Raw genomic sequence first — 14,187 nt, forward strand, 5'->3', positions numbered from 1 at the left:
GTACCGCCCGTCCGGGCCGTGCCGGTGCCCGCGGCATGCGGCGGTTTCGGGGCCCAGGGCAATGCCCCCCGGGTGCCTGCTGTTCGCGTTCCCGCAGCCCGCATCGCCGTGGGATGTGCACAGCCGGGAGTAGCCTCGCTGTTTTCCTCTGACAGGCATAAACAGGCCCCTCCCTGAGGGGAGAAAGTGCCAGGAGGATTTGCTTTGCCCCGCGATAATAAAATGCAGATGGGCCCAACTGGAGCCTCGCCCAGGCACGTTTCTGGTTAATTTTTGCATCCGTGCTTTTATCGGTTCACTTCATCCCACTACGGCGGTCAGCGAGCACCATGGCCTCCTGCAGCGGCAGCTGCCCTGAGGCGTTTTATTTAAGCCTTTCTGCTCGTTAATCTTTCCCAGGAGATGCTGATTCTTCATGCCAAAGCCTAGGCCAGTCAGTTTTGGCATGGGAGTGTTCCCCCTTCCCTGTTTTCCTTTCTCTGCCTCTCGGGCAGGGCAGCAGCACGAGGAGCTGGGAGTGTGAGTGGCAGAGCCCAGCTGTGGATGGGAATGAAAAACATCCTGTTTGTTTGTATAAACATTGAGTCAGTTTTACTGATGAAAATGCTCTCAGCCAGTGGCTTTCCCAGCAGAAAAGGTCAAAAGTGTCCAGGGAAAGGGTTAAACGTTGGTCATAGATGACATAGGAAGGGACAGATTCTGAAGTCAGAGGAGGAGAAAGTATGTGACCAAATAACCTCTGAAGTCACTGTGATGAGGCAGCTTACATTCTGTTCCTTCATCCATACTATTTCTGGTAGACAGGTGCTTAAACAGTTTTGGACTACTCTGCCAGCTGGAAAGGTCTCAGAGCAGAGCTTTGAAGTGAGGGGGAGGGTGAGAAGCACAGGTGAGATGTCAAGGGTGATAGACAATGCTGGCCCAGGGACTGTACACAAAAAGGTTGAGAAGAGCAAAGAGTGCCCAGAATATCGGACAGCAGAGAGAGATTTAAATATCACAGAGGGAGAGGAGGAATCATTTATGGTCCCATGGAAGATTCAGCCCAGCATCCTTCAACTGCAGTCCATAAATGAGATAGAATATGAGGAAAGTCTTTCAGAGATAGTATGAAGCTACAGAATTGTTGTCCTGTGAGAAGGGATACAAACGTTGTTTAGATCATTAGAGGTTCTGTAAGTCCGTGGAAAGTGCAGCTTCTGTTCTGTGCTGCCCAGTAAGGCAGATCTTACATCCAGGTCCTCTGCCTCTGGCTTGGTAGGAAGCACAACCCTTCCCTGCTCTGCACTGTGAGATGCTCCCTGACTCCAGTCATTGTTTGGTGTATTTGAGATTAGATATTGGCAAACATTCACTGAAGAGGAGAAAGGTAAAATAGCAGTGGCTCTTTCTTTCTGGAAAGGAATGTTCATTAAAGGGGTGAAGGTGAACGCATTTCCCTGGCATTTGTTTCTGGAGTGACTTAAAAACAGCTCCTCTGGGTTGGAGGAAAGGATGAATGTAGACAGCCGCTGCTGGCACACGTTGCCGTCCTGGGACCTTTACTGTTGAATCTCTGTGGAGTGGGGAGATAAACTCTTTGATGGTGGCATTGTGCAACCATGTGTGAGTAGTATTGTGTGAGCTGGCAAGTGGCTCAAGCCAGTGTGTGGATGAGGGACATGAAAGGTTTTATGATAAAGTCAAGTGAGCAACTAAACCATTTAAGTGCTAGCTGGGCTCTGGTGAAATGGTAATAAGAGAATGGGCATCTAGAATGGCAAGATGTATTACCTGTGTGTAGTGCTGGATCTTGTGATGACAAATGTAAGTTTTCAGCGAACAGGCTGAGTCGCAACCAGTTTTCTTCTACAGCAATCTGTATTTATGTTATCTAGAGCCTTCACCTTGAGGCTTTGGAGAGACTTGTACAAGGGAGCATTAGCCTTGTTTTACAACCAATGGAGGAGCTCAGAAGCAAGGGAGGAGAGCACTGGGAGATGGCAGGGAGTTAGTTGTTAGGTGGTGAGCCAAAGGCACCATTTGAGAATGTGCTGTGGCAAGGATGGGTGTCTGCAGAGTACAATGCTTGCTTCAGTGGCCCATAGCAGTTGGATATTTGTGCTCTGAGCTGTATCTGTTTGCTTATCAAGAGCAGTCATTTGCTGCCTTTTTCCTGCCCCTGCCTAACAATTCCTTTTTTGATTTCTAGGTTGTTTTCCTCCACTTCCCTGAGACCCCTCTTTCTCCTCAGCATGTCCCTTCTTGGCATCCTCTTGTTGGAGAAGTGGAAGCCCAAGTTCCTGTTTGATTTCTCAGGTATGTGATATAGCACTGTACCTAGTGACACAGTTCTAGTGTTACCAGCTGCTGGGCTATTGCTGGCCCTTCCCTGGCTCTCTCATAGGTCATGTAAGCACTTTCCAACTGTAACTGCAGGCCCAGGTACTGGTGCTGCCTCTTACCTATTTGTGTCAGAGGATTAGGATGTATCCTAATACTCTAGGCATGGGGAGAATTGCTTCCAGTGCTGAAAAGTTCTGGGAGTGTTTCATTTTGAGAGTGATTAAGGGAAGGGGCCCAGCTAGCTTGCCAGGGAAGCTGGTGACAGGGATGATGTGATGTTTCTGGTGTGTCTTTTTTTCTCCTGCAAATGTCATGGCAAAAAGATAATTTCAAATCAGAGCATGTATGGCCCGATGAGCTGAGGGAAGGAAAATGGGGACTGTTGAAGTGTTTTGGTTTTGGTTAAGTTCAGTGTGGGCTTATGCCCCGAAAGAGGCAGAGCAGATGAGAGCCACTTTTTGTGGCAGATAGCAGAGTGGATGATGAGGTCTGGCAGCAGGGACAGTTAATGTATTGTACCTTTACTGAACAGCATCTGATCTCCACCTAATCAGTGAGTCCAATCACTTGTCTTATCTTTCCTGTTTATTGAAGGGTCTTTGCTGACATTAGCCACAAAAGCAGCAAGAGGAATAGCCTCATAATGATGATAGACATGGATTGGCTGCTGTCTGCTTTGAGTGCCTCCTTCATTGAAGTTTATTAAATGGCTGGACCCAGACCTGCCTACTGCATTTACTGCTGCTGTTCAAAGGCAGCTTGGGGCCCTCCATCCCTGCCCCCCTACTGTAGGGAGGGTTTCTGAATGAAAGCCCCTCTATATGTGTGTTTGTAAGGTGCCCTTTATTTGACCTAAAAACCTACTAACTTAAAGGCTGCTTTCACAGAAGTCCTGATAAGATTAGATATATTTCAGCTGTAGTCTTGAAACTGTTTGCTTTGTGTGGTTCAGGTAACTAGGCAGCTAAACTGCACTGGCCAATTTAATTTCCTGCTTATTCGCAATAGTTTTTTAAGGGAATAGTTTAAAGCCAACCCAAACCATTTCACTTGAAATGTGTCCAGAAATGCAAAATCCTGGGGTCCAGTACAGAATGGTGTCATTGAGACAGGTGGGGGTGGAATCGCTCCAGCAAGTACTAGGCCTGTAAAAGTGGTGTTATCATAGAAGAAATAGGAAATCCATACTGAAATCAACTTATATGGTGCAGAGTAGTGAGGAATAAAAAAGAAGACCAAACAAACCAGCACCAGTGGGGGTTAGACTCGTCCTGTGTCATAGGCTCTGTGAGAAATCGGTGCACATCCTACTGCGCCGCTCCTCGGTGTTCTTCACACATTTCACTCCTTCCTGCTCTTCTGGTGCTGACAGCAGAGAACAGGGACACCTCTTTGATGTGCCTGGTTAGGTCACAGCCCTGATTTTGACATGGTCCACTGGACCGTGTTTCCTCAGCCACAAGGAAGGAGTGGTGCTCTGCATTCCTGAGGGACCTCCCATTGAATTGACACTCCTGAATACTTAGGGGCTCTTGTTTGGCTCTCACTTCCCACTGACACAGAGCTGCAGCTTTGTGGCTTTTCTTCTCAGTGCTTCCTGTAAGCCTTTCCTGGAGCTTTGGGAAGTGGGTCAGTACCATACCTTCAAGAGTCAGCACGTACGTACACAAACCTTGGCTTATGGCAGTTGTGTATGTCTTGGGTGACTGCTTATAACATCACTTCTGAAGGAATGCTAAAACCTCAGCATGTATTTTGCAGTTACTCACACACTGTGATCAGGGACACACTAACAACATTGAAATGTGCAACTTTTTTGGGCCCTGTCAGAAGGGACTGCGTATTTTCAGCTCCCATGCAGTCTCAATATCTACATAGAGTTCCACTTAAATATTGTTTAAGGACTTAGGAAGCACCTCCATTTTCTCCTGAAATGGGTATCAAGTAGGGATGTTTTCAGTAGTGTTGTTGTTTGGCAGCTGTGTTTTGGTCAGTGCAGGAGAGTGCAGTGTGGAAGAGCTCTAGCAAAGGTTGCATTGCAATTGAATGCTAGTACTCCTTAAAAAGGGCCCCTGCTTTCTAGCTAAAGTTTACACACAGATGAAGAAGTGTTGAAAACCTGTAAGAGCCAAGGAATCCATCAGCGATAATTTGTCAGTACCAACATGTAACCTAAACTCCTGCATGGCTGACTGGTCTCCCAGAAGAGTCTGGTGTATGTCAAGTGTTTTGTATTAATCCACAATCCAGTATGAAATGCTAACAGAAAGATTTCAGCCAGTTATTGATGATCTGAGGCCAGCCCTGGGTGTCCTGCTTGCCAGCTTAGTTGTACTTGTGCTAGACAGTATTGCAACGCAGGCTGGAGTTAAGCCTTAACTAAGTGAACATATCCTGTTGGAAATGCTCTAGGTTTGTGGTTGGGCTGTTCTTCCAACTGGTGTAAGACTTCAACGCTTTGGGATGACCAGCAGGCAGACTACTCTACTACAGGAAGCAACATACTGTTGATCTTAAAGACAGCTTGTGTTTTGCCAGATAGTTGAAATCACGTGAAGGCCCGGCAGCCTGCTGAAATGTTCTGCAGCTTCCCAAAGTGTCTCTGAAAGATTCAGGATCAACTGAGGAGAATTGTTTCACTCCCTCTGCTGGTGTATTTTGGATGGCTTGGATGACTGCAGCCAGTTGGAGAGGAGTGGGGTTCCTGTGCCATCCCACTTACTGTGTTGCTGGCATATCTGTCCAGCAGAGTTGGCAAGTGTCCCAGCACCTCATCTGGTAGCTGGTGTGACCCATGTAGACAGCCCTCACAGCCTGGCCAGTGCCAGATGTAATGTGTTTGGTGATTTAGTGCAGGTAATAGATGAGGCTTAGAGATAGAGCTGGATTTCTGTGTGCTGTGATTAAGCAGCTTTAGATTCCTGAGCACAATAACAAAACAGCAATGGCGGTCACAGGAGGGAAGCGGCTGCCCCGTGAAGGTGGAGCTGCATCCGTAATATTCACTTTGCACCCCAAGCTCCCTCTGTGAGCTTCCCCAGCCACCGTGCCAAACACTCGTGGGCAGAGGAGCGGATGGGCAGCCCAGTGTGCGAGCAGTTGACTCCTCTTGTCAGGCCTGATTACTGGAAATCTGGGTCATGCTCTCAAAGAATCGCCTCCTCCCCGGGCGGATGGCCTCCCGCTCCGCTGCACTGCACGAGCAGGCTGGTGCAGTGCCTGCAGCAGGAGGAGGAGGAGTCTGGCATACTTAGCCCAATGTCCTGTGTCTTGGGAGAACAATGGCAGGGCGGCTACAAGCATTTGCTCCCTTGTGTGGCTTGAGCTGGATGGAGTCTAAAGTCTGGATGGGTGATGGCAGTGATGTTTGCTCTCCTCTTCTGTGCATTTCCCTGCGGGCGTCACTGCCAGGCTTGGGCTTTGGGATGGGCTCATGACTCCAGGGAGGATTCAACCCCCTTTTTTTGCATGTTGCATTTTATTAGCCCATTTCTAATTATAAGCCTGGTCTCTGAACATAAACTCTCTTCCTTTATTTTAGATCTGTTTACATGGTGCCACGCATGTGAGGGACAGGGTCCCACTGACTTTTAGAGTCTCTTGGCCCAAGTTGGCTGCTGTCAGACAGCATCAAAGATGTATCTGGCCCTGACAGCTTAAGGACAGTGGGCAGACTGGTAGAGGAGGGTAGACCTTGATAAGCCATCACAGTGTGAACAGGGCCTCATTAAACACAGGAGACTTATAAAGGCTGTGTTGATAGAAGAGCTTTGGTTGAGCTCTGTACATCCTGAGACACTAGTCAGCTAGTCAGGACACCCAAATCCGTGAGCAACCAGGCTTGTGAGTTCCAGTTGTCACAGAAATATTTTTTCCTCTCTGTATTTAAAGTCAGAACATAATCATATGTGACCTCTGCCGTTGAATCACCACTCCTCCCTTCAGTACTACATAAACTCCATGAGTCCCTGTTTGATCATCGCTGAGTTGAGTGCGGAGAGAAATGGGAGAGCCTTTCCCTTCCTTGCTTGTATCCAGACTGATGGACCCTAGGAGTGTAGTTTTATCTGTGCCTGGCACAAAAGGCTCTCAGGGGACATAAAAAAGACCTAAAGTTAGAAAATTATGCACAAGACTGCTATTTTTTATGCAATTCCATGGGATAAGATGGAGACAACGGAGATGTCTCTGGTATTTGTACACAGCATCCTGCCAGGGACTGGGCTGGTCAATGGAAAATGCAGCTCAGACCTCCTGGTGCCATGTTTAGCTCTGAGGTGGAAGCTGAAGCTTTCCCTAGCTCAGAAATTGTGCTGGCAGCCCCCTGTGAATGACAAGGGCTCACAGCTGCCATGGGAATGGCACTGCCTAGATTTTTGGGAGACTGGGATAAGCTGTGTGATCCCTGCAGCGGAGAGCCCAAATGTTAGCACCAGGGTGCACCTCAGATATGAGTGTACTGGCATATGTGTGTCGATGCAGGTTGCAGGGTATACTGGGGTGCCCAGAGCCCAGTGCTCCGGTCTCTCCGAGCCTCCAGGCATGCTTCACTGCAGCCTGCGCAGCTCAGACTCCAAGCCAGTGATTTCTGCTTGCGTGAGAGCATGAAGAAGATCCCCAGGGTGCATCCCTAGCTAAGTATGATACATCTCCATCTCTGCTCTGTTCCAACTGGTAAAAATGTCAGATTGTATTTTTCACTTGGCTGGCTAATCTGCTGTGTTCTCTCTACAGCACAACCATCAGAGGAGCTGAGAGGGGAGAGGTAAGCTCACTGATGTGCTCCTTGGTGGGAGGGGAGAGTGGGGAAGCCTTAATTTACTGTGGTGATCTCACCTGTCCTTTTTTTTCTGTTGTTGATAAACTGCATGGCTCCTGCTGTGAAACATTGCTAGCCATTTCTCCTGCACTGGGAGCTGCTTATCAGCTCAGGAGCCACATTTTGAAACTCTGGGGAAAGCTAGTGTTCTTTCAGTAGCAATTAAAGCTCAAGTACTTCTGATGTTAGGAACTCTCGGGTTTCTTCCCTGACTCTCTCCTGAACTATTTTAAGAATCCTCCAAAGAGAAGAAAATCACAGAGACTGACTTTTGCAAGCCGTATGTGCTCTCTGTGTGGCGTGGCTTGCATCCTTGGCCATGGTTGTAGGTCTGAGCACCACACTCTGGCTATCTTGGACTTGGTGCAAGGGGAGGCCATGTAACTAGTTCCACCTTCAGCACTTTTGTCTGCGTGGCTTTGAGTAAACCACTTTGCATCTTGGGCCTGTGGCATGAGGATTCTGTGGCATGATGTCTGCTGCTGCTGCTTGGCTCAAGTGTCTCTTGACTCTTCCTGATTAAAGAAAAAAAACTGTCTCCAAATTAAGCATCTTCCATAGTTCAGTTGAAGATGCAGTCAGTATTGTCAGCCTTTGGTAGGGAACTCTGCTTCCCAGTGCAGCTGTTCCTCCCCTCCAGCAAAACAGACCATGTTCAAAGATTGTCTTCTTGCTCTTGTCTGTCTCTAGTGAGGGGGTGACTTCAGGGGCACAACCTCACCTGCTCAGTGTCCCTGAGCTGTGCCACTGTCTGGCAGAGAGCTGGGTCACCTTCAGGCTGTACCTGCAGGAACTGCTACAGTACAAGAGGCAAAATCCTGCCAAGGTAAGCTGGAGATACCTACTCTTCTGTGCAGGGGCTTTTCTTTCCATTAGTATGGCTTAGGAGATGGAAGAATGTAAATTCAATATTTTTACAATTGCTGTCCCTGTTCAATATTTGCTGTTCATTCCTTTCAGACTCTGCGCCATGGGAAGTTTAAATAATGAGTAATTGACTTCCAGTACTTGTAAACTGAAGCTGAACTTAACCCCTCCTGCGAATGGCCTGCTGTACTTAGTTTTATTTCTCAGTGTGCAAAGGAAGCTCTTAGATTGGGAGTGGAGAGGAAAAAAGGGAGGCCTACAGTTTCTACCCCTTTCGCAGGCTCCATACTGAAGCTGGTCTTACCTATTTTGCTAGTCAGGATTGTAGCTAGCCAAGTCCAAATGCAGCAATGTTTCTGAGTGAATGGAAACTTGTCATCAAACATGTTATGATGGCTGTGACGTGCTGTTTGGAAAGGGTTTGTAGACAGGAGCTGGCTTAGCATGACAAAAAATAGGACCAACCAACCACTAGGATTGTGTCAGGCTTCCTGGGGCTCAGTGTGCCAAAAGGAGTGGGTTTCTAACACTGCTTGTTACTCCTTTTCTGTTAAAATCCTGTCCCAGCCACAGGGAGTAGAAGACCAGGACCCAGGATGCCCTTAAAGGATGAATTCATTGGGAACAAAGCCTATAGAGGGCCCTTAGCTTTTGCATTATGAGTTAAACTCTTCATTGCTGGATTTAGTCCCTATCTGAATCCATGCGCTGGCTTGCAGAGTGTCTGTTCTCACTTCTGCCCCTCCCCAGGAGAATGCAAGACAAGTTGTTAGAGCTGCACCAGTATACTTCTGCTTTTTCCAGAGGAGGAAGGTCCTGGTCTGGTGGGAGCGTGGGTTCTGCTAATGCTTCTGCCAGCTGGTTTATGGCACAGCAGTGGCACAGCATCTGGTGACTCTGTGACAGGTTCCTGTCTGTTCCTCATGAACTCCAAAATGGCAATTTGCAATATCCAATCCTATCCTCAAGGAACATAATTTACTTCATAAAGAACTGTCCAATAAATTTTTGATATGTTTTTCTGGGGTGTTGGGTTACCTTGGTTGTCCTGCGCTTGAACCTCTAATGCTTACAGCTTAACCCAACCAAGCTGTCCGAGTTGTGACTGTCAGCACCTGAATGTACTCGGTGCAGAGCTGGCTGACTGACTGTTAGGAGCATCCCTTGTGTTGCGCTAACTGGGTTTCCGGCTCTGGTTGCGTAGATGTATCTCTGCCTCTTGTCACTTCTCTTTGTTCCTCTCTCTTCCTTCAGTTCTGCATGAGTGTCTGTTCAGGCTGCCTGATTCTGGCTGTAGTTGGACACTATGTTCCAGGCATAATGATCTCCTACATCATTTGTGAGTATAAGCAGCTCTCTTGAAAGCTGAAACGTGACCTAACTGTGCTGTTGATACGCTGGTAGAAGCAGATTTGTGGTTTTCTCAAGGGGATCTGTGCTAAATGATGAATCAATACGGGGAGTGCGCTCCGGGAAGTCTCTGTGTGTGCATGCGTGCAGTACGACTGCAAAGGCAGGAGAGGGAGCCGTGGCTAAAATATTGCTGCCCTCTGCTCCCCACGGCTGAGGCTGTGCTGCCGAGGCGCCAGGGAAGTGGGAAGCTTCTGTATTGAGAGTGTTGTTAATGCAGCTGTGTGTTTGGTAAATAGACCTTTTTCACTGCATCATGAGGCCCTAATAACTGTTCTGGTGCTCTGCTGCGAGCACATCTGCATATGAGCTCTGTGCTGCTGCCCTTGTAGAAGTTTTGATGATACTTAGTTTTAATAACCTCATTTCAGGGCTTGTGTTGCATGTTGGGGCTGGGATGTAGTGGCTGAAGAAAAGGACTTACACTTCATCTTAACATAAATCTATATTCTAACAGAGATCTGGCAGTAAAGCCCAGTTAATCAAGCAGCTTTGGAGTGAGTAAGAATAGCCATGGATGAGGATTTTTAAGCAGAGTCAGATGGGAAAGCAGATGCCATTCAACTGCGTTTCCCTTGATGCAGTCTTTCTCGGTGGCGCCACAGGGAGGATTGGGTTGTGCTTGGTCTGTCTCTCACACTCACTGCATCCTGTGTCCACAGTGCTCAGCATTCTGCTCTGGCCTCTGGTGGTCTACCACGAGCTGATCCAGAGGATGTACACGCGTTTGGAGCCTGTCCTGATGAAACTGGACTACAGTATGAAGGCAGAGACGCTGCACCACAAGCATGAGAAGAAGAGTAAGGACCCACCTTCTGTCTGGGTTTTTTTGTTGCTGTACTCCTAAGGTGGAGCCCTAGCAAAGAGACAATAGGAAGCCACATCTGCCAACACTGGAGGAGCAGAGGAAAGCAGGTGGAAACTTGAGGTTTATGGGGAGAACAATTAGGTGCTCCCAGGTGATCCCGAGAACTGCACACAAGAGCAGCAGATTATGGTTGTCTCTGGGAACCCTGTACACTTTCACGTGGTAGTAGAAGTAGTGGGAAAGTAATATATAAAGGCAGAAAATTCCTTCAGTGTCATGTAAAGCCTTTCTTCTCTTTCTCATAGAGCGACAAGCGAAGAGCGAGCCCACCATAGGTGATGAGCCAACAGCAGAGACAGAGAGTGAGAGTGAGGCAGAGCTGTCGGGCTTCTCCCCAGTGGTAAGAGCACAAAGATCTGAGCGGAAACCAGTCCCTCCTGTCTGATCTGTAACAGCTTGAGAGCCAAGGGGTGGTCTGAGTACAGCTGCATTGATAACAAACAGCAGAGCACTAAGTCATTTCTTAGTGACATAGTTCAAAGGAGAGAAGGGTATGTGTTTGATGAAGGCCATTGTCTCCAATGTGGGTATTGAGAATTCAGTGCCACAATGCTGGTGAGGACATGCCCCAGCCTCCTCCTGACCTCAGAATGACTTTGGTGGTTATGCTTCATGCTCAGAGAACGAGTGTCTCTTGAAGAAATGAACTCATCCTGGTGTAATGTACAGGGGCTCTTCAACACTGAAAAAGGGAGATGAGCAGCACTAGTGTCTCTTACACTGTTCCCTGCTCTCAGTTAGACTGTGTGTGACCTTTCTGTATTTGCACTGCAGAAATAGACCAAGTGTCTTTCTTTTCAGGAGCTCTGGGCATATAGCTGGGCTGTGAGGTGGGAAGCTTAAGTTTCCAAAAGAATGTGGATACTCGAACCACTGCTTCTTGTAGAAGGCTTCATTGGGCTCAGTGTGAATGCAAAAGGGAAGGGGCGTTCTGTTTCTTTGTCATCCCAGGAAAGGAAGAAGGATCAAAGCCTCCTGAGACTCCCACAGTCTGATCCCATCTTGTACTGCCTCTTTTGGGTTTTTCACTGAGAGCAGGCAAAGCTTCAGGCAGTGATTTATTGCAGGAAAGCCAATGAGCTGAGACCGCCCTTCCCTGTAGTGCAGTGAGCACTTTGCCCAGCATACTGTCCCTCCAGCAAGGACTTCTGCCTGGAAGCTCTAGAGGCACCTGTAGGCAGCACTGTTAGCCAGACACACATGAATTTGTCCCTCTGCCTTCATTCCGTCCAGGTGGATGTGAAGAAAACTGCCCTGGCACTGTCAATCACAGATTCTGAGCTCTCTGATGAGGAGGCTTCTATCCTGGAAAGTGGGGGCTTTTCTGTCTCAAGGGCTACCACCCCACAGCTGACAGATGTTTCGGAAGGTATGTGATGCCTTGCTGCCCCCCTTACCCTGGATATTTTATTCCAGAACAATGAGCCTTATGAATGGGAGGACAGGGAGGGAACCCAGCTATTTGCGTGGGAAAAGCATTGAAAGGAGGAGGAAAAGCAGCACAGCATGCTGTGACTTCATGGCTGATCATAAGCTGGTCCCCAGTGGACATCTGCCTCTAATTACTGCCCCACAAAGCAATGCTGTCTTGTGACACCAGCGAGGGAGCAAAGGCACTCACAAAGTCCCACAGAAATAACTGCATAGATAGTCACACACCTATATATGATGCTGGGTGAAACAGGTCTGACATGCCACCCTGTCAGACTTCCTAGCTCAGAGGACGTCTGGTTAGTGGTGAGGAGCATGGAGGTACCCACTCGGATGTGGTCACTTCGGTGTCTGGGGAGGAGCACACAGGTGATGTGTTGTAAGCACCATTTCCCTGACCCTGAGGGTTTTCGTGGGGGGCTCTAGATGCAGAGAGCATGAGCTGGTGCAGGAAGTCCACTCTGAGCACAGAGCACATAGAACAGGATGACAAAAGGGACACTCCCATGTGAGTCATGCCACTGAGAGAATGGGATAACTACAGACCTCTTCCTGCTGTGCTCCAAGGATGGGGAAGATGCCCAAAAGTCAGCCATGGTGTGTCATCTAGGAGAAGGTGGGTGGGAGGTAGAGATGAGAGAACCTGTGCCTTAATGTTGGTGCCTTTCAGACCTGGATCAACAGAGCCTGCACAGTGAGCCAGAGGAGTCATTTTCCAAGGACCTGGCAGAGTTTCCATCCGTGGAAGAATATCATTCCAGAGACCTGGGACCACAGAGCGATGAAGACGCGTTTGGTGTGCCTCTGGGTCCTGAGCTTGCCCACGCTGCCTGTGAGCTGGACTCAGCAGAGAAAGAGGCCGTGGACTCTGACCTCTCCATCCTTCACCTCGCGTCTCCTCTCCATTTTGTAAATACGCACTTCAATGGGAGTGGTCAAGCGGCAGGAGGCAGCACAGAGCCAAAGACTGCCCCTGCCCCGGGCCTGGGCATCTGCATTAACACGCTGAGTGAGGAGATTGTCACCACTGCCATCACCACGGCGGTGCAGAACACCCTCTCTGCCCTGCTGCGGTCCTCAGAGGCCAGCGAGGGGCCCTCCCTCTCTGAGTTCCTCCCCACCGAGCCTGAAGAGAAACTGAGTTTCCAAGCACAGCTGTCAGAGAGTGAAGTGGTGGAGACAGAAACAGAAGCTTCACCAGAGGATGAGGAGGAAGCAGATGACTTTGAGCTACTGGATCAGGGGGAGCTGGAGCAAATGGATGTAGAGCTAGGGCTTGGAGAGGAGCAGGAGGCACAAGAGTCTCCTGCCGCTCCATCTCCCTCCTCTGCTGTGCTTGCTGAGCTGCCTAAGCAAGGAGATGAGGAGGAGGCAGTGATGACAGCAGCATCTATGTCTTAGGTCTTCTTCGTGCACCCCCTTTTCCTCCATTGTCACTGGAAAGAAGGAAAAACTCACACGGTGAACGTGCAGCGGGTTTTTAAATGTTTGTGTTGACTGGGATGGAAATGCGTCAGTGTTAATGTGCTGTGTCTGGAATAATGAATCCTTTCCATCCTTCTCGAGCCCGGCCTTCACTGGCTGAGCGGGAGGCCCTGCAGCTGGGGAAGAGCCGGCTCCTAGAAGCCTTATGCCACAACTGAAACACCAACCCCAGCAAACGCTTCCTAGTAATCGTGCAGTATTTCGGTCTGTCTTCTGTTTGTCTTTCGTTTTGCACGCAGAGTACCAAGCTAGCTGTAGCTGCTGCTAATACCCGCATCCCCAGTAGGACATATGCAATCTTATTTTATTGGGTTTTTAAATGGCTAAAAGTGTAAATAATTTTAACTTTCCTTGGTTTTGTTTGGGGGAAAGGGATGGGGTGCATAGTCGAAAGGGGCTCTTAGGGGCTAGTGGAGGGAAAGGGGTCTTTGGAACAGAGGGTAGCATTAAGGAGACAAAAGCAGATGGGTGCTATGCAGTGAAGAGACCCCCTTCTGCAGACTATACCATCTTTTGTGTCACTGTTGTAACAGGGTATTGGGTGATTGTTTTCCCTGTCTTGTTTGAGTTCTGCTGCTGGGTGGGTGTGGAGTTGAGTTTTTTGCAATCAATGAAATTCACTCCTAGCCCTGTTCAGTACTCCAGTTGCTTGCTGTTGTGGCATCTCATGCCTTCTGCACCCCTGACCCCACAAGCACCCCTTCTGTGCTTAGTTGGGCATCGTAGCGTGGCACCTGGGGACTCCGAAGTGGCTGGAAGAGAGCCAGAAGCTGTGTTACACAGCAGAATATCCATGGTTTGTGTCCCCTTGGGGCAGGGGGAGGGTAGAGGGAATTCCCCCGAGTTCAAGTTGTCCCATGTGGGCAGAGACACGTCTTGCTGGCCCTTCTGGGCTCCGCCTTGCCCCGAGCGCTGCAGCGATCTCTGGAGGTGGTTCTGCCGCCGGCTCCCGGCGGTGCTTCCGGAGGAAGGGGATGCTGCG

At 48.9% G+C, this 14,187-nt stretch overlaps 1 protein-coding gene across 1 annotated transcript; it reads left to right on the forward strand.

The window, feature by feature from the left end:
- Positions 1–2,212: 2,212 nt before the first annotated feature.
- Positions 2,213–13,844, forward strand: RETREG2 (reticulophagy regulator family member 2). Its single transcript, XM_029959819.1, has 7 exons — positions 2,213–2,298; positions 7,060–7,090; positions 9,266–9,350; positions 10,084–10,221; positions 10,535–10,629; positions 11,523–11,658; positions 12,391–13,844. The coding sequence occupies exons 3-7, from the start codon at positions 9,272–9,274 to the stop codon at positions 13,119–13,121; spliced, it is 1,179 nt and encodes a 392-aa protein (XP_029815679.1). The 5' UTR covers positions 2,213–2,298; positions 7,060–7,090; positions 9,266–9,271; the 3' UTR covers positions 13,122–13,844.
- Positions 13,845–14,187: the final 343 nt, after the last annotated feature.

Source organism: Manacus vitellinus, unplaced genomic scaffold, assembly GCF_001715985.3.
Source record: "Manacus vitellinus isolate BGI_N305 unplaced genomic scaffold, ASM171598v3 scaffold_22_pilon, whole genome shotgun sequence".
Taxonomy (NCBI): Eukaryota; Metazoa; Chordata; class Aves; order Passeriformes; family Pipridae; genus Manacus; species Manacus vitellinus.